At 55.0% G+C, this 19,560-nt stretch overlaps 2 protein-coding genes across 2 annotated transcripts; one reads left to right on the forward strand and one right to left on the reverse strand.

The window, feature by feature from the left end:
- The first annotated feature begins 1,442 nt into the window (after nt 1-1,442).
- LOC130860860 (neuronal acetylcholine receptor subunit alpha-10) lies at nt 1,443-7,030 on the forward strand. Its single transcript, XM_057749405.1, has 5 exons — nt 1,443-1,524; nt 2,774-2,970; nt 3,366-3,520; nt 4,385-4,917; nt 5,573-7,030. Exons 1-5 carry the CDS (start codon nt 1,443-1,445, stop codon nt 6,028-6,030), a joined length of 1,425 nt encoding a protein of 474 aa, XP_057605388.1. The 3' UTR covers nt 6,031-7,030.
- An 88-nt stretch (nt 7,031-7,118) lies between these two features.
- On the reverse strand, nt 7,119-11,390 carry ART1 (ADP-ribosyltransferase 1). Its single transcript, XM_057695360.1, has 4 exons — nt 11,328-11,390; nt 10,286-11,060; nt 9,171-9,212; nt 7,119-7,430 (listed from the first exon to the last, which is right to left on the reverse strand). The coding sequence occupies exons 1-4, from the start codon at nt 11,388-11,390 to the stop codon at nt 7,333-7,335; spliced, it is 978 nt and encodes a 325-aa protein (XP_057551343.1). The 3' UTR covers nt 7,119-7,332.
- Between the last annotated feature and the right edge of the window lie 8,170 nt (nt 11,391-19,560).

Genomic DNA, 19,560 nt, shown 5'->3' on the forward strand with positions numbered 1-19,560 from the left:
AAAACCACATCCTATAGAGATACAGCCAGCCTGGATACTTATGTGGACCGGGATCGATAAGCTCACCCCCTCTTTCCTGCATCTTGCCCTTAAAACTCAATAAAAAACACAAACCCCACCCTTCGTCTGGCCCCTTTCCTCCCTTAGAAAGTGAATAAAAGCTTCCTTTTCTTCCCTTGTTAATACTTCTGTGAATTCTTTCACAACCCGTGTCGGCTCACCTAACACCAGGTACTTGCCTTGCATTACCAGGTTGTCTCATTTAATTCTTACAACATTTAGACGAGGACTGTTAATCCCACTATCCCGTTTGATAAAACTGAAACCCAGAGAGTTTCAGGGTCTTACCCAGGTCAGACAGCTCATAGGACAGAGCCGAAAAGTAACTCTAAAGCCTGTATTTTCCCTGTCATCCAACACCGCCCATGATGTTTGAGCACAGGGAGAATACTGCGATGGCTGTGGGCACTCAGAGGTGAGGATGGGGGCTGCATCTCCTGCTTTGTGGGGCCATCTGGAGCAGCTTGAGGCTTGGCACCACTCTCAGCAGGAGGGCAGAGCTTGCTTGGCACAAAGCACCCAACCTAGACAGATATGTTCAGTCCCTAACTGAGGGCACAGCTGACAGTCTAAAGGGAGCCTCAAGAATTTAGTAATGATGACAGAGCTGGGAGGACAGCATCCACAGGCCCTGTCCTGACCTGGCATCTCTGTACCCTCCAACCCCCCCAAGCTGGGCCTGAGCTGAGCCTGGGTGCTACCTTCCAGAATTTGAATAATTCAGGTCCCAGTGACCTGAGGTGTCAGTTTCAAGTGCTCTGTTCCCATGGACACAGGTGTCCCAACTCTGTAATTAAGGTAATGAAAGGGAAAGGGAAAGGGGCCTGCTGTCCTGTGCCTCAGAGGGCTGAGGGCTGATGGAGCCCCTGCCCCTGTCCTGCTGAGAATGCACGCGGCTCACCCAGAGTCAGGTGTGGGGAAGGCCTTGAGGATGTCAAGGGGGCTGAAAAAGAGGTAGGAGAAAGGAAGAGAGAGTGGAAAGAGGAAGACCAGAGGCAGTGAGGCAGAGACCAAGAAAGAGTCATAGAGAGACAGGTAGAAGGAAACAGAGACAGAGAGGCTGAGTAAGAGGTAAAGGGAGTGGGGGGCAAAGAGCAGGGCAGAGGCAGAGGCCAGGAGAAGCAAAGACCAGCAGAGAAGGAGAAACAGTCGATGCCAAGGCCCAAGTACTAAAATCCCAGGGCAGGTACAAATAGGAGGGTCAGTAACTGGAAGGGCTGCAGGGCTCCCTGGAGGGTAGTTGGACCCACAAGAGATCTGTCTTCCTTCTGACTTCCAGGGATTGTCCACAACTTCCTTGCCAGCAGGGCCTGATGCTGCCGTAGGTCGGGCCAGAAGGCTCATACCCGGAGACCTGCCCCTCCTCTGGCTGTGGCAAGGCCATGGGGCAGGGGAGCCACCACCCCAGCCTCAGCTTCTCAGTCTCCAGCCTGGGCCTTCTGCTCCTGCTCCCACTCCTTCCAGGTATGAAGCTCAGTCAACCAGCCCTGGCCTCTCTGGGTGTTGCTGTTCTTCCCATTCTCCCCCCATCTCTCTCTTCATGGTCTTTCTCCATTTCTATGCTGAGAACAAGCTCTATCTGGGGAGTGTGGAGGAGGGGGAGCTAAAGAGGGCGAGAGGGGCCTTGCCTGGCTGGGGTGGGAGCAGTTGAGGAGGGAGGTCCCAGGGATAGGGCTGGAAAAGCCAGGGGGACCTGATCACAAAGGGTGAGTTTGGGCTTTATCTAGCAGGCCTGGGGAGCCATTGAACAGGTTTAAGCAGCTACTGGTCTAGTTAGATTTGTTTGTTTTAAAGCTTGATCTCTCAGAAGTGTGGAAGATGGTTAGAGAGGTGAGCCTGAGGTGGGAGAGCAGAGAGGAGGCTGCTGTTGTGGTCCACAGAGGCAGGACGGGCCCGGGCTGGAGAGGTGATTAAGCATTCAAGAGCATTCAGCAGGATGACTGAGAGGATGTGGACACGGGGTGTTTTGCCTAGGCAAGGAGCAGAAGGGAGTGATAACTACAAGGTTTCCATCTGAGATCACTGGGGAGTGCTGTTTGCTCATATGAGGAACACAGTATAAAGGAACAGGTTTCAGAACATAGGGGGAGGAAACAAGTTCTTATATTGGACCTACACAGTTTAAGGTGTCTACAGGACATTTAGGACATTCAGGTTTGGAGCTCAGGAGAAAAATCTGGGCTGAAGAAAAAAAGAGATGAGGGCCAAGGACAGGATTCTGGAGAATAATACCTAAACTAAGGACTGAGGAAAAAAAAAAAAAGGGACTGAGGACATTGGGATGTATCACAAAAGCCCGGGAAAGAGTGTGTTTTCAAGGAAGGAGAGGACCATAGTGTCAGAAGACATCAACTGAAGTGCAGCTGGAGAAGCAGAGACAGGCTGGAGAGACCGGAGGGGGCAGGGCAGTAGGGTTCCAGATGCCTGCATAAGAGCTGGGACTCTTGTGGTCTGTTTGGGCCCTCTAGTATTTGTGGTGGGGCAGGCAGAGTCCCGGTCCTTGGGAAGGGAAAGGTGGGGAAGAAACTTGTCAGCCTAGCTTCCGAAGATAGTACCTACTCACACTAAGGTCTTCACCTCATCCATCCCTGGAGGCAGGCCAGGGAGGAACTAGAGTCACAGCCAGAGGAACAGAGAACAGAGACAGACAGCTGTGAGGCAGTGGAGCCGCTGACAGGGCCTCAGCCTTGTGGAGGGTGGAGAGTGTGAGCAGAAGCCCCTGGACTAGGGTCTCAGACGGACACCCCTTTTACTGGTCCACCAGAGTGCTTGGGAGCCGAGGGCAGGCTGGCACACAAGCTGTTCCGAGACCTCTTTGCCAACTACACGAGTGCCCTGAGACCTGTGGAAGACACAGACCAGGCTCTGAACGTGACCCTGGAGGTGACGCTGTCCCAGATCATCGACATGGTGCGTTACGGTTGTTGTGCAATCGTGGAGTGTGCTGGTGACCGTGTCAAGGAATGGGGGAATGAGAGACTAGGATTATTCTCCAAGCAATTTTTTTTCTGTAAGCATTAACATTAGCAAAAATAATAACAGCTACCAGCTGCTGCATGCTAACCGTTGGGTACCCACAGTGTGCCCAATACGTCGCACACTTGAATCCATGTCTATCTAGCAGGGATGTAACATCCGAGGAAACTCAGGCCCAGAGAAGAGAAGGACCTGCCAAGGTCACATAGCAAGGCTGGGTGGGAACTGCACTGTGTGGGCAGGTCAGGTTTGCGGGTGCTGACCGGAGCTCTGTAGGTGAGTATGCACACACGTGTCCCCATCTATGCCCACTCTGTGCCCTCAACTAGGATGAGAGAAACCAGGTGCTGACCCTCTACCTGTGGATCCGGCAGGAGTGGACAGATGCCTACCTACGATGGGACCCTGATGCTTATGGTGGCCTAGATGCCATCCGCATCCCCAGCAGTCTCGTGTGGCGGCCAGACATCGTACTCTATAACAAGTACTGCCTGCCTGGGCCCCACCGCTCTCCTACCCCTTCCTAGAGTTGCCCTTGGCTCTGGGGATGCACTTACCCACCATCCCCCACACCGAACCTGGCTGCTATGGTGCCCTGGAAGCGTTCCCCCAAAACCCTTCTAAAGTGCCAGGAAGGTGTTGGCAATGGTGCGGTAGGGCTTCCTGACTGCGTGCACGTGTGCACACACACACACACTGGTGTTGGCAATGCTGGCTACATGGTGCGGTAGGGCTTCCTGACTGCGTGCACGTGCGCGCACACACACACACACACAGCGGCTCACGGCACGGGCCTGTTGGAGGGACCTCGCAGCCCCTTGATGGCACCCCCACTTTCCTCTGTCCCTAGCCAACCCAGGCTGATTGTCTCCTAGGAACCCTCTGTGTGGTCCAGGGCCAATTCTGTGTACCTCTCGCGGAGCGCGTTCTGGGGCACAAGTGCCTCTTTATGGCATCCTCCACCCTTCTCTCGGCTCCCCCAGGGCCTGCCTAGAGATTTCCTCTAGGGCTTAGCCGTCTGAGGTCGTCCTTTATGCCGCCTAAGCCAGTCTGGGCTGCCCATATTTTCCGCATATTTTCCCCAGAGCCCCGTCTGGGAGCTTTGCAGATGACACCCAAGGGGAGTCACTGTCCGCTCTGCGCCACCTTGGGGCCAGCTGTGCGTCCCGTTCTGGACCCTCCAGGCTGGCCCCCGCTAGGCCTCCAAAGGCACAGAGGGCCGGCCCTCTCAACCGCCGCCTGCGCCTCCCGTGCCGTCCCCAGCGGGCCCGGGACGCACCGGCTCCGGGGGCCGCCCCCAGCGCCCAGGCCCCGGCGCCTCAGGGAGCCCCGCCCCCCTTGCCCGCAGGGCGGACGCGCAGGCGCCAGCCTCGGCCAGCACCAACGTGGTCCTGCGGCACGACGGCGCCGTGCGCTGGGACGCGCCGGCCATCACGCGCAGCTCGTGCCGCGTAGACGTGTCGGCCTTCCCGTTCGACGCGCAGCGCTGCGGCCTGACGTTCGGCTCGTGGACGCACGGCGGGCACCAGCTGGACGTACGGCCGCGCGGCGCCGCCGCCAGCCTGGCCGACTTCGTGGAGAACGTGGAGTGGCGCGTGCTGGGCATGCCGGCGCGGCGGCGCGTGCTCACCTACGGCTGCTGCTCCGAGCCCTACCCGGACGTGACCTTCACGCTGCTGCTGCGCCGCCGCGCCGCCGCCTACGTGTGCAACCTGCTGCTGCCCTGCGTGCTCATCTCGCTGCTGGCGCCGCTCGCCTTCCACCTGCCCGCCGACTCGGGCGAGAAGGTGTCGCTGGGCGTCACCGTGCTGCTGGCGCTCACCGTCTTCCAGCTGCTGCTGGCCGAGAGCATGCCGCCGGCGGAGAGCGTGCCGCTCATCGGTGAGCTCCGGGGCCCGGGGTGGCGCGGGGCTCCGCGGGGGCGGGGGTGGGCGCCAGGCCGGCCTGCGGCAGTGGAGGGGCCCCGCTGGGCGTCTCGGGGTCCGGCCTCGTTCCGAGGTTGAGGGGGAAGAGGGAGGCCCCTTCCACGGGGAAGACCCCTGCCCTCACCCGCCGGGGCGGAGGAGAGGGCTAGTCTTTTCTCGAGAGCGTGATGGTGGAAGGTCGACGTCCCCAGGATTGGCGTAACAGGCAAAACTTACCAAGTACTCACTGCGCGCCAGCCCTTCTCATGAACACTTGACGTTTACTTACTCAGGGAAGCAGCCCCGCAGGCCTGGGAGGAAGGGTCTGTTGCCACTTGCCTCAGGTCATGCTGGTTCTGTTTAAGAGCGTGACTTTCACGGGATTGGGTGAGTCCAGTCTCCAGCAGTGAGGGGACCCAGTAGGGAGCAGGTAGCTTCTGAGAACCTGATGGGGCAGTGCGGGAGGGGGAGCCCTTCACCCTTACCTCCTTCCCGCTTCCTTCCATTGGGCTTGGAGGGTCCTGAGCGGCTCGTGGGGGATGAGCTCATTCCTCCTTGTGCTCAGGCAGCTGGCGAGCTCAGGCCCCCTGAGTCCTTGGTTTGGGCCTCAGTTCCCTTTCTCTGTCTTGCAGGAAAGTACTACATGGCCACCATGACCATGGTCACCTTCTCCACGGCGCTCACCATCCTTATCATGAACCTGCATTACTGTGGCCCCAGTGCCCGCCCAGTGCCAGCCTGGGCTCGGGCCCTCCTGCTGGGACGCCTGGCACGGGGCCTGTGTGTGCGGGAACGAGGGGAGCCCTGTGGGCAGTCTAGACCGCCTGAGTCCGCCCCCAGCCCCCAGCCTCCTGACAGAGGAGCTGGCCCCCCAGCAGGTCCTTGCCACGAGCCTCGGTGTCTGTGCCGTCAGGAAGCCCTACTGCACCACGTAGCCACCATCGCCAGCATCTTCCACAGCCATCGGGCTGCCCAGCGCCGCCATGAGGACTGGAAGCGCCTGGCCCATGTTATGGACCGTTTCTTCCTGGGCATCTTCTTCTCCATGGCCCTGGTCATGAGCCTTCTGGTGCTGGTGCAGGCCCTGTGAGTCCCAGGGGGTCTGCTGCGGCCACAGCACCTCCCGACAGGGATGGAACGGCCAGGCCAGGTGGTAGTTGGCCCTCAAGCCACTCAGTCTCTCTCCGCTGGGCCTCAGAGCCTGGGATATCCTCTCTTCAGTGCTACTGACTTCACACACCAGAGGGAGTCTCTGTACCCTAACCTCTAAGGGAAGTCCAGAGCTTGCCACTCCCTCGATTCCTGCAGAGGAGGAACTCTTAGAATGGTCAGGATCAAAGTGCAGTCCTGGAGGGACAGAATTGAACTTCGGTGCTGAGTGTGAGTGCTTTCCGTGGGGAGAGTGCAGGTATGAGAAACAGAACTGCCACGTTTCCTATCTTTTCTTCCTTCCTCTGTGGCTGCTGTTACAGGGACTTGGTCTTGCCTGTCCCTGATTCCGGGTCCAGTTTCCAGAGCAGAAGGCCACACAAGGATTTGGCCCCAAAGCCCCAACTCATAATAAAGAAAGTGTGTGCCTAGCACTTCGTCTATGTCCTCTCTTACCCTTAGGGCCCATGGTGGTGGAAGTTGGGGATCCAGCCTCTTAGGGGCCTTAGGACTCATGGATCAGAGCAGAAATTACATCTTTGCTGACAAGAAAATGACAGATTTGGTTGAGACCCCTAAAGCTCTCTCTGCTATTCTCTTGCTGTCTACCTTCTGGACTTAGATCCAGTCCACCCAGTTCCCACACAGTGACATCTGGACAGCTTGAAGATGCCTGAAGTAGGCGGTACGGGAACCAGTTATTCACCAGGTATGTGTCCCTTTCTGACTTCCACACATTTTCTGGCACCATCTCTGTGCCTCGGACGCAGTCCTTACCCTCAGAAGCTCACAGTTGGACGTGGGAGACCAGGGCCCTTTGGGTGCACAGAGGCAGGGCCCCTAACCCAACAGGGTGGAGAGGCCAGAGAGGGCTTTCTGGAGGAGCGAATAGATGCTGTCCAGCTGCACATGGGAAGCATTTGAGTAACATCAGCAAATACTATGGCCAAGGACTTTTCTCCCCAGTCACCCCCCGCCCCAAACTAATCTTCCATCTCCAAGTGAGTGGTTACCTGTCCTGCAGTCCCCCACCTCTATTCAGCATCTTCCTCCTAGACCCCTGGGTGAGGCTCAGTGCCCACATTTTCCTCTTCCCACTAGCAGGCCTGGCAGCTGCCAGGGAAGGTCCCAGAGTTCCCTGCAGACGGAGTTACTGCAGATCTTGACCATACTTAAAGCACACATGGCTGACTTCCTCATGTTGTGCCGAGGCGACAGGCAGAGCTGTTCAGTGGCTGATGGACTAGAAGAGGCCTGGATTCTCTGGAAAGACTTCCCCAACAAGGAACCAGAGCAGCAGTAGAAGGCTCCAGACTACAGAAAGGGGGCCCTGACCCATGGCTGCAGGGAAAACAGAGACAGAGAGATTTAGGGGCAAAGTGAGATACACAAAGAAACAAGATAAAAAGAAATGAGCAGAGTGAAATGCAATGGGAGCCGAAGGTGAAGAGGAAGAATTGGGGGAGGAAGGTTGACAGAGACAAAGAGACCAAGGAGAGCCCCCGTTCCCCTTCCAGAAGGCGTCAGGTCTATTCCCCCAGTCTCCTGTGGACACGACTGAGGCACTGAAGGGCGGGATGAAGCAGGGTAGAGATCTGAGTGGGATCTGGTGACAGTGATCTTTGCTCCTCTGCCCAGACTCTGATGGGAGAGGTGCCGGTGGACTGGGATGGGGTGGGGGGAGGGGGGTGGGACTCCTGAACTTTCCCAGTGCTTGAAATTACATTATCAGAGCTCAAAGAAGCCGCGTTGGTGGCTGGAGACCAGGCTGGTCTTGACTCTACCACTAACTCACTCTCACCTGGAGCAAGTCACTTCTGTCTCTGGGTCTCACTTTACTATATGATGAGTGTTAATACTCCCTGTTCCACCTCCTTCCAGTCAATTGCTGTGCAGTAAGGATAAAATGAGATGGTGTCTGAGGAGGTGGGGGCCAGCCTGGTGTGGTGGTTCCAAGTTCAGCTCTAGGGCCAGGCTGTTTGGACCCCACCCTCGCTAGCTCTGTGTGTGGGGCTGGTTGCTTCCCCTTTCTGTGCCTTTGCTTTCTTATCTGTGGAGCAGGGGTGATGACAGTACCTGCACCATTGGATCATGGTGAGGGCTCATGTGCCTGGAAACCTGAGTGGTGCTGTGTCATGGAGAAGAGTGGGAACAACATGGAGGCTGGGGGGGGACTTCCCTGGGGGTCCAGTGGTTAAGACTTTGCCTTCCAATGCAGGGGGTGTGGGTTCGATCCCTGGTCAGAGAGCTAAGATCCCACATGCCTTGCAGCCAAAAAACCAAAACATAAAAACAGAAGCAGTATTGTAACAAATTTAATAAAGGCTTTCAAAATGGTCCACATCAAAAAAAGAAAAATGGACCCTGGGGCTCTTTCCTGCCCACTGTTCTCAGAGCCCTGAGGGAGGAGGCAGGACCCACGGCAGAGGAGTGACCCTAATTTCTTCCCTAGGAATGGCCTGTTCCCACCTAGAGAAGTGGTGGCTCAGGCAGGCCCTGGCACAGCAGGTGTTCAAGGGAAGAGAAGAGTCATAGCCAAAGGGAACCTGGGGACCATCTAGTCCAATATGCTTGTTATACAGATAGGGAAACTGAGGCCCAGAGCAGGAATGATTGGTCACAGAGAGAGTTAGGGCAGAGCCTGGGCTAGAGCCCAGGTTTCCAGCACCCAAGACTTGACCTTGACCTTGGGAGGTGGTCTGAGGGCAGTAATGGACAGTGGGTTCTCCAGCGGAAGGAAGAGAAGGCCTGGGGAGGCCTGTGTAGAGCGGCCCTTCCCTCTGTCACCTCAGTGCAGCCTGGCGCTCTCTGGGGTCTGATCAGTGGCCTCCTGTGAAGGAAGGGATGGCCCCAGGCTGAGGGGCAGGTGTGTCAGCTCGCCAGCCACCACCTACATAACAGCCTCTGGGAAAGCTTAGAAACCCCCACGGCTGTCTGCTTAAAAGAGTGTACTTTTCTGATTAAAAGGAGGTCATTTTTCTTTTAAGGGGGGTATCCATCCAGGAGAGGGGCCCAAACCCCTCATCCCCAAACAGCCAGCTCATCCCCAGACAGAGCCCCACACATGGCTGCAGCCCTTACCTGAGTTATCCAGATGGCAGGGCCCAGACTGGCACTGCTTATCTGCAGGAAAGAAACAGAATTCAAAGGCTCAATAGCTCTCAGGACAGGAAGGGACCCCAGAGCCCCGTGGTCCATCCCTGGCTTGCTCGAGGAGAAGCTGGTGCATTTTCCCCTAATTCTGCTTCCTTACAGTGGGACCTCCCTTGCCTGGGTTTGACTTGACCTGTGAGCAGTGGGACCAGAAGGGCGCCAGCCCTCAAAGCCACTCCTCCTGCTCCCTTGGTCTGTAACTCTGCCTCCATGCCACACCCACCTCTCCCTCTCCCTTGTCTTGTGCCCGCTAAGGAGGGCCTAGTTTATGTTCTCTGCGTGTCTCCCTCACCTTCCATCAACTCATGCACGCTCGTGATGCTGTCTACGGTGGGAACTGAAGTCACACTGAATCTTCTCCCACTTTAGATGTGGTCCATGGTTGCAGCCAACAGCCTGCCTCTAACTATGAAAACTGGGCGGCACAAGCCCCTGGGCATCCCTCAGCCAGGACCAGGAGCCTACAGCCCCTTCAGAGATTAAAGACCTGGGCCCGTCCTCAGAATTACTTCTCTGGCTGGTCCTGGGAGGATGGACAGGAAAGCATCCGAGACCTGCCAGAGCCCAAACTAGAACTTCGGGTTGTGACACCTGACTGCTGTCTTACCACCTCACCCTCACCCCACACCCCCACAGCCCCCCAGCACACGTGACAGCCCAGGATTTCTGTTCAGTCGAATAAACACGCTCCACTCGGAAAACTGAGGTGGGGGAGCTTACTCATTTCTGGCAACAGCTTCCAGCTGGGAGAAAAGCCTGACCACGTCTGGCCCTCAGGTGGCCAAAGACACCTACCCGTGTTGGTCAGGGAACCCTCTTCAGCCTCCCAGCAGGCAAGTGGCCAGCCCTGGCTTAGGCAGCTCCAGGGTCAAGAAGCAAGTGTACTACCTAAGACGGTGATGTCCCCCCTTGGATGGAAGGGGTGGAGGGGCTGGGAGACAGGACTAGGTCCTCACTGTTTTGACATCTATGTATGTATCCCCTGAAAACAGGATGGGCAAGCCCACCTCCTCACGGCTGCTGGCCAGCAGTGCCCTGCTCACCTTTGATGTACTCGCAGTTGTACGTGCTGCGCTTGCCCAAGGCCCGGAGGTAGACACGAGCGGGGCCCTGGGCCGGTCTGCTGGCGTTGATCACCTGGAAGGTCTCGAAGGGAGGGATCAGCACCTCCTCCTCGCCAGGGAAGAAGGAGTAGCCCTTGATAGGGACCCCGAGGCAGGTCCAGATGCCAAAGAAGGTGTCTTCCCCAAACTGCTGGGCTGCAACATTCTTCAGGGATGCGGAGGCAAAGCCCCCCAGCCTGACAGTGGCCCTGGGCCCCGCTGGCCGGAAGCGCAGGCCCTGCACCCCTCGGAACACCTGGCGGCACTGGGGTGGACGCTGGCCCCTGCCCAGCAGCTGCAGGGCCTCCGTCAGCAGGAAGTGGAGTGTCTTGAAGGAGAAGTGGTGGAGGTAGTGGGCCCGGGAGCGGCCGGCCTCGCGCACGGCTGCGTTGAATTCTTTGTGCAGGGGGCTGTTGGCTGTGTAAGCCAGGAGGGCCAACCCGTGCTCTTCTCGGAAGCCCGGGGGTGGGGGCAGGCGGGTCGAGCTGAGGCCCCACTCAGGCCCCCAGGCCTGGCGCTCCTGCCACTGGCTGCTTGCCCGCGCCCAGCCATCCGCGTACACTTTGTTGGCCTGGAACTCCGTGCGGTTGAGGTCCGGGAGAGCCGCCGCCATGGCTGCAGCGCAGCCCACGTATTGGTCATCAAAGGAGGCCAGGGCCATGTCCAGCGGCATTTCTCGAGAGAAGAGGTCTCGTGTGATGGGGTGGCTCTGGGCCTGAGGGAGGGGGCGCAGCAAGGACTGAGAGGTTAGGCCCCAGGAGAACCGGAGCCCTGTCATCCAGCTTCCCCTCCGCTGAGCTGGGAAAGATGAAGGGCCCCAAGCTCACCTGGAGGGGAAGGGGATTGGGAACTAGTAGCCACAGACTCCCCAAGACCAGCCTCCGGGTCTGTCCCCTTGGGCTGAGCAATCCCCAAGGGAAGCATCCGGCAGCGTTCAGAAGCCAGCAGCTGGGGGGCTGGGGACCGTGGAGGGTGACCGTACCTGACGTGCTTCCATGAGGCCCATGGACACGAGCAGCAGAGACATCATGGCAGGGGTCTGCATGTTGGAGGTGACCCTGGGCAGGTCACTCTCTGGATCTCAGTTTCCTCGTCTGGAAAGTGGGAATCTGCACAGTTCAGGAAACATGAATTGACACCTGATCTGGGCCCCTTGCGGTGCGTGGCTCGGGGTCACAACATGGGAACGGAGGCTCAGAAGAGAGAGAGGACCCTTCTTGCCAGAAGGAACTTGGGAGACGTCCTGGATGAGGTGACATGTGAACAGGGTCTTGTGGGATGAAGAAGAGAATAAGGCTTCAGTCAGTAAAGGTGGGAGAGAAAAGATTGGAGTCTGGGGTGGGAAAAGAGTTTGAGGTGGCAGGAACTGGAAGAGCAAAGGTATCAGAGGTAGGAACTCTCAGGATGTAAAGCGTGAAAAACATTTTGTCTGGTGGGGCAGTCGCAGTGTTGGAAAGCCTGGGGTCAGTCCTGAAGGAACGTGACTGCCGCACTGAGAGTTCGGGGCTTCCCCTCATGGCCGTGCGAGGCTGGAGGAGGACAGATCCAGGAGCCGTCCGCTGGTGGGGCCACAGCAGGGCTCCAGGGACAGGCTTAGAGCAGGGCTTGGGGATGCAGAGGGTACTCCCTCTCTGCCTGCCGTCCTGCCGTCCACTGAACCCTCCCCGTAAGCCCTGATTCCAGGCAGGGGCCCCCAGGTGGCGAGGGAAGAGGGGCTGGTGAGGGAGAGTACAGAGGGTACGTCTTCCCCGAGAGAAGCCTCCTGTGTCCTGTGGGTGGGCACACTGAGGGCCCGAAGTGGCTCCAAGACGGCGCCCAGCTTTGAGATTGGAACAGTTTCTAAGTTGGGGCTCCTCCTTTTTTTCTGTTTATTGAAATGCATGCTTATTGTGTATGAATGAATCACAAAACCCAAGTGCCCCTTTTCTTCTTCTCCCTCCGCTTCCCCCCTTCTCACTGTTACCCATACCTGCTGTTTCCGTGGTAATGGCACACTTCAAGACCTTTTTCGATACACATACGAATAATATAATATTTAAATATATATACACACACAGTTTTCCATATACAGACTGTTTGGGGCGTTTCTTATTGTCACTTTTTTCAGAATGAAAAAGGAAACTTGCTTACACGTACATGTTCTACAACCTTTTCTTTTCCCAGGAAACAATGTACCATAGACGTCCTTCCATGTCATACATGCATATCTATCTTGTTCATTATAATGGCAGCATGATATTTTATAGTACAGTTAACCCATAATTTATTTAACCATTTCCTTATTGATGGACACTTAGGGTTTTTTCCTGATTTTTTGATATTACATGTGATACTGCAGTGAACATCCATGTATATAAATCCTTGTCTACTAGTCTGCACATTTCTATAGGAAAGATATCAAGAAGATGATATGTAAAGGATGTGAAGAGTGTTCATTTAGATAGCCACTGCCAAGTTGCCATCCAGAAGGACCCACTTCACCCCCCCACCAACAATGGACAAATGTGCCCTTTTCTCCATGTCTTTGCCAACACTAGGCATTATTAATCTCTCTTAATTTTCATTTAACTGGTGGGCACAAATGGTATCTAGTTTTTAATTTATGTCTCTTTTCACTGACAGGGTCAATCATATCTTTAAATTTTTTGTTTGTTTTTGGCCATACCACCAGGCATGTGGCATCTTGGTTCCCAGACTTGGGATCAAACCTGGACCCTCAGCAGTGAAAGTGCAGACTTCTAACCACTGAACCACCAGGGAATACCCATAACTTTAATTTTTAATATTTTAAAGTTTTTAACTAAATTTTCTAAAAGGTAGGACACTTACATCATTCAAAATTTGTACTCTGTGAGGCATGCAATGAACTGTCCTTCTCTCACTGATTCCCCAACTCCACCTCCTCTCCCCAGAGGGAACCAATGTTCTCACTTCCTGTGTATCCTTTCAGAGGTACTCTAGGCAGACACCAGCAACTTCTTGGCTATTTCTGTTTTCCTTTTTTTATACAAAGTGTAATACAGTTAGTGGGTTTTGTTTTTTTTTTTTATCTTTGGAACTCTGATGAAAGCTGAAATTTCTCCTCAGAAAATGGACATGTGCACCTTCACTCAGACGTTGCACAACTTTCAAGGTGGTTATGCATCTGCCCCTGTCTCACTCAGGTTAAGCATCCCTGCTCCCGAAGCTCCCCTAGCTCTTGGTGTGGCCTAGGTTGTGGTAGTTCAATAACTCTGAGACACTGGGATGTTATGTGGCTATGATTCTGCAAGTCTCCAAATCTAAGACCCTGTAATTGCAGACATACAGTTTAAACTGAGATGAGAGCTCTGCTGGGCAGTGGGGTTCACAGCAGTTTCCCCAAGTATGTCATTTCCCAAACGTATCTTCCCTCCCTCAAAACCTGCACACTTGCTCATTCTGCAGAAAGTTCTTGAGCGTCTGTGACGTGTCAGGCACTGAGGATGATGTTATGCACAGAAACAACAAAACCCACATCCGTGCTTTGTTAAGCTCTTTTAAGGTGGAGGTGAAGTTGGGGTTTCAAGTAGCATGTGACACGCGTTACAAGAACCCAGAGAGCCTGATGGAAACACGTTTGTACCAGGAGTGGGTTTCAGGGATGAGCTGTCTCGAGGAGACACGGAGTAGCTGGAACTGCACATGGCAGCACGGTGGGGTGTAAAGCATGAGATACCACTCCCTAGTTCCAGGATAGAATGCAGAGTGTGTAGCAGCAAAACACTACTTGAACTCCTGTGGTCTCTTGGAATCCACCAAAGAAGCCTGAGCTACTACTATAGATCCTCTTTTTGTGGAGAATCTAGTCTCCATGGGTTCAGGTGGGGTTTCCTCCCGCTGAACCCCCATGAGGGGAACACACGACCCCAAACGGGTGCTCTAATGCCCTGGCCATTGTGATTGGGTCAAGGATGGACACTAACCCAAGCAAGACTACTCAGTCTTTCCGGAGATTTGATAGGTGGATGCTGTGTAAAGAGCGTGTGCCAGACACTGTTCACTCCCCAACCCGTATCCCCTCACAGCTCATCTTCAAGTTCACACACGGGGGACATGGATAATTCTCAAGCATCTGACAGCTTCCCACCCCGAGTGCTCCGTATATTTCGGTGTCCAAGGCTTTCTCCATCACCCTGGGAGCTTGCTCAGGGCAGCCCCAAAGTGCAGGAGATTGAATGTTCCCAGGGACAGCTCTCTCCAGTGAGGGTAGAAAGTCAGATTCCCTGTTCCACAGAGGGTCCCCAGTGGGATATAGTTGACCACAGTGCTCACACACTTTTTGTGGGGGGGTGGGGGGCAGGCTTTTCTCTCTCTCCAACTCACTTTGCCACTCCTTCACTTGTGCATCCTGGGATCACCTTACAAATAAGCTCACTACACGCAAGAACGTCTCTCTGGGTCTGCTTTTAGGGGAACCCAAACCAAGAGAGAAAATCTTCTCTTTGGGTCAGAAACCAACAGAACATGGCCCAGAACTGTTCCTTCAGCCTGGACGCCAGAGGAGCAGGCCTGGTCCCAGTCCACAACAGGGGGGCGCCCAGCTGAGGCAGACTGGCAGCCTGAAGCAGAGCTGCCCATCCAAGCTCACTTTAGCCAATCTACAGTCAACCTGAAGACCAGGAGCATGAGAATAAATGTTTGCATGCCACTGAGATTTTGAGGCACACAGCAAAACGGTCATGCAGCAAAAACACGAGGCCAACTGTATCTCTCACTGCCTCCCTGCTGTGCTGTTTCTGTCCCCATCTCTGCCCTGCAATAAAACAAATCAGAGGCTTGAGATAGGGCAGGAGAACTGTGAACTCAGACTGAGGACATTGAATCCTGTGGCCTAAGGTATTGGCAGTGAGGATGGGCCCAACATCACTAGGTAGAATTTACTAGACTTGGTGTGGGATGGGATTTAGGGGATGAGACAGGGGAAATCAAGGCTCACACTCAGGTTTCCATGCTGTAGGTTGGAAATACAGAGGAGAAGCAGAGTAGACATTAAAAGCTCATCTCAGCACATAGTAGGTGCTCAGTAAAAAAAAATATTGAATAAATGATCAGGTTGGGAGGGGAAGTGGTGAGTTCAGATTAGCACATGTGGACTCTCTGGGGGCAGATGTCCGAGAAGGAGCAGAATGGACAATAAGAGACATTTGAGAGTCAGGTGCATTGAAGTCAGGGAAGAGATGAGGTCCCCAGGGAAAGAGGCAGGGAGGGCTGAGGAGCAGAGAGAGCTGCTTGAAGCCACGCCACCGGCAGAGTGAGACACTTCCTTGGATTTCTAGAGACTCTGCACTTCTGGGCTTTGGGCCCCGAGGGATACCCTGGGATCCTTGTGATTAATTCGTCTGTGGGCTTCATCCAGCTCAAGGTGGTTCCTGCGAACGTGCCATCAGAAGAGTCTCATGTAGTCTACCGTCCTTGTTATCCATCTAGTCACCCAAGATGGGTTTCCATTCATTCAGTCATTCATCAAACACTGCAGTAGTTGCCAACAAATGCTGGGCACAGTGTGGGGCCATCCTTGATGCTCTTTCCCTTTCCCCATCCCCACACCCCCTGCCGTGGCTCCGTCGGTCCCTGCCTCCTCCCTGGTCTCCCTGCCTCCACCGTCGCCCCTGCTACTCCAGGCTGCTCCATGGAGCAGGGAGGACAGTGTTTCTAAAGCACAGCTGCTCGTGTTCCTTACCTGCTTGCAAACCTCTGTGCCTCACCTGACTGGGAGAAATATCTCAAAACACAGAGATGAAAAGTATGAGGGAAGGGATGAGAACACATCGAGGAAGAAAAAAAAAACAACCCAGAGCAAAAGAAAACTTCCCTCTTTACCCTCAGGACAGAGTCCAGCCCCCTGGCCCTGGCATTGGAAGTGCTCTGTGACCTGGCCTGCCATGACCTCTTTTGCCTCGTGCCCCACCACCCCTGCTTGACTTCCACAGTACAGAACAAAGTGCCAGGTGAGATGCTGCTGGGGATGCCCTTCTCCTGCTACCCACTCTTCAAGGCTTAGCTCAGGAGCCACCTCCTCCAGGAAGCCTCTGACTCCTCTGGCCTCGTAAATCACCCTGTGCTTTCCCTGTCACTGTCCTAATCATGCTATGCTGCCCTTCTGGGTCTGCCTCCCCGCCTGGCCTGTGAGTTCCTTGAGGGCAGGGACCAGGTATGACCCACTCTGTGTCCCCAGAGCTCAGCCCAAGGCCAGGCACAAGTGAGTCCTCCTGGAATGTTTGCTGCAAGTCTGAGAGGATTTCTGGGTGCAGCTGACAATGTAGACCACTGCAGAGCAGGCAGATTGATAGCTTAGTGGCCAGTTTTGCAGGGAATGGGTGTGGGGGCCAGAGGGGTGGGGAGAGCCTGGGAAGCCAGCAAGTGGAGGCACTGGGCAACCCCTTTTCCTATCCCAGGTGCCCTTCTGTCCTTCCTCTCATCCTGCTCAGCGCATTTGTCAGTTTCTCCTCATCTAGACTCGTGATGCACATTCCCTACTGGGGATGTGACTCAAATCCCTCCCCAGAAATCCCCAAATTTCCCAATGGCCTGAAACCTCCCTATGTATCCCAAACCTCTCCATCAGCGGTGCAAAGGTCTGAATATTTGTGTCTCCCCACAATTCATATGTTGAAACCCTAATTCCTGATGTGATGGTGTTAGAAGCTGGGGCCTTTGGGAGATAATTTGTTAGTTCATGAACCCTCCTGACTGGCACTGCTGTTCTTATCAAAGAGACCCCACAGAGCTCCCTAGCACCTTCTACCATGTGAGGACACAGTGGGAAGGTGCTGGCTATGAACCAGGAAAAGGGCCCTCATCTGACCAGGCTGGCACCCTGATCTCAGACTTTCAGCCTCCAGAACTGTGAGAAATAAATATTTGTTGTTGATATGTTATCCAGTCTGTGGCATTTTGTTATAGCAGCCTGAACAGACTAAGATAAAAGTTCCCCGAAACTTTACCTAATGATTCCCGTCCTCTACTATTAATACCGCCAAATTTCCCCCTTTAAAAAACCACTATCCATGCCCAATGCCCAGGAGGAGGGTGTGCCCCTTACCTAGACTTTCTCCGGGGTGGGGAAGCTGGTGTTGGTCTCCAGCGATGGCCACCAGGGGACGGGGAGGGCAGGTTTCTCTTTTATACCTTCAGTCCTCCACCCCTTGTACCTCTCCCACACAGCTGCTCAGAAATGTGACACTCCCCCATCTATTTCTGGATGTCTCCTCGAGGCTCAGGAACACTAGCCTCTGCCCAGTCTGCTCTGGGCCAGAGCACTTCCCATGAAAAACGGAATCCCTGAAGCCAGAGAGAAATCAAGGATCCAGGCTGGAACAACTGCCTCCCCACTGGATTGGGTCCTGCATTCAGCACCCCTGGCCTCGGGGTGTATCTCCTTATTGTTCCTTTCATGTGAGCATGGAGACTCACCAAAGGTGCAAGGAGAGATTCCCAGATTAAAGAGTCTGGGTCCCAACCCCAGCACTGACTGGAGGACTTTCTGCTTCACTCGAGAGCCCTGTTCAATGACTAAATTAGATTCCATCTCTTGGGGTCTTCCTTGGGGCTCCAGGTCTTGGGATGGGAGAAGCAAGTCCCCAAAGCCAGAGGGTGGAGAGAGAACAAAGCCATGATACCGGTAGATCTGGTCCCAAGGACTGTCCTGCAGGCCTAGCTGTCCCAGACAGTATCCTCTGCTCCAGCAGCTGTAAATGCTCAGGGTCCTCCAGGGAGAGAGGCAGGCAGGGTATGTAGGTGAGATGCTGTGGGGTTTTTTTGTTTGTTTTCACAATAATGGAAAATGGCAGAGTGACTCCTGATTTTCTAATCTTGGAGAGATTGGGGTAGCCAGTCTCATTGGAAGGGGGCAAAAGAATTTGTCTTGATTTGCTGTGTTTGCCTGACAAGCAGTCTGGTTTCTTTGGGATGCCACTCTTTTTTTTTTGTTTTAAATGGCCATGCTGCCTAGCTTGTAGGATCTCAGTTCCCCCACCAGGGGCTGAACTCAGGCTGTGGTAGTGAAAGCCCCAAATCCTAACCACGAGGCCACCAGGGAATTCCCTGGATGCCACTCTTTTCACCTTCCACCCCACCCTCCCCAAGCCTGGATGCAGTTTGTCTTCCTTTCTGGTCTACGTGAAGGATTTTTGGAGGAAGCAGGATTCTAGGTGAAAGAAATTCTTTATTTGGTCGGCAACCTGAGGGCATGGGGGAGAACAGATGGAGCTGAGTGAATGAGCCAGAACAGGATGGAAGTCCTGGGGGGAGTTTAACCTCCTGTGCCCACCTCAGACACAGCAGGTGGCAGGCTCACCTCTTAAATCCTGGCTTTTGGGACCCCCCCAAGTCCTCTGGTCACTCTGGGGGAGTGACCTGGCCACTCCAAGAGGCTCAGGCTGCCAGAAAGCTCTTCCCAGAGCTGCTGACTGATTCCTCAGCTGGCCCCTTCTCCCACTACCTCCCAGTGGGCATCCAAAACTCAGAGCCAGGTTATTTATAGGCAAGCCCAGGGAGGTGAGGGGAGAGGCTAGTGTTTATAAACACGGGGCCCCCTGAGTCTGAGAGGTCCAGGGAGACAGGATCTGGGGAGGGGCGGGGCTGGACCCTAGGATATGGGAGAGAGAGAACTCTGTATCTGGGCCAAGCTTACAGAAGGGAAGAGTGGTAGAGAAGGGAGGGAGGGTGGGGGCCACTCAGATGCTGGACCCCACGTGACCCGTGCGTTGGCCATATGCAAATTATATGTCAATCAACGAGTGCACAAGTGGTGACCTCTGGGTGGACGGAACCCTCTCGGTCTCCTCGGCCTAGTGGTCTAGAGGCCAGGCCACGGCTGTCAGGGCCCGCCGCAGGGAGCGACCACGTCTCACAGTTCCCCTCCTCTAGCGCTGGTCTCGCTGGGAGAAAAGGGACCTGGAGAAAGACCGCGCAGTCCTTGGGAAGGGGAGTTACCTATGGCCCTCAGCCGCACTCCCCCAACCCTGGATCTGTGGTTGGGGACCAGAAGTGTCGGGTTACAGCGGCGGGGGCTCTAGTTAGCCTCGGGCTTTGCTCATCCGCCGGGCTCCGGAGACAGGTGACAGCGTGGCGCCCATGCAGACTTTGGTCCCCGCGCAGACTTTGGTCCCCGTGCAGACTATGGCCCCCGCTGCCCAGAACCTTCAGGGCTCCTTCCGGCTCTCGGCCTCCGCCACCTCCAGGTGGGTCCCCGG

This window comes from Hippopotamus amphibius, chromosome 9 (genome assembly GCF_030028045.1).
Source record: "Hippopotamus amphibius kiboko isolate mHipAmp2 chromosome 9, mHipAmp2.hap2, whole genome shotgun sequence".
Taxonomy (NCBI): domain Eukaryota; kingdom Metazoa; phylum Chordata; class Mammalia; order Artiodactyla; family Hippopotamidae; genus Hippopotamus; species Hippopotamus amphibius.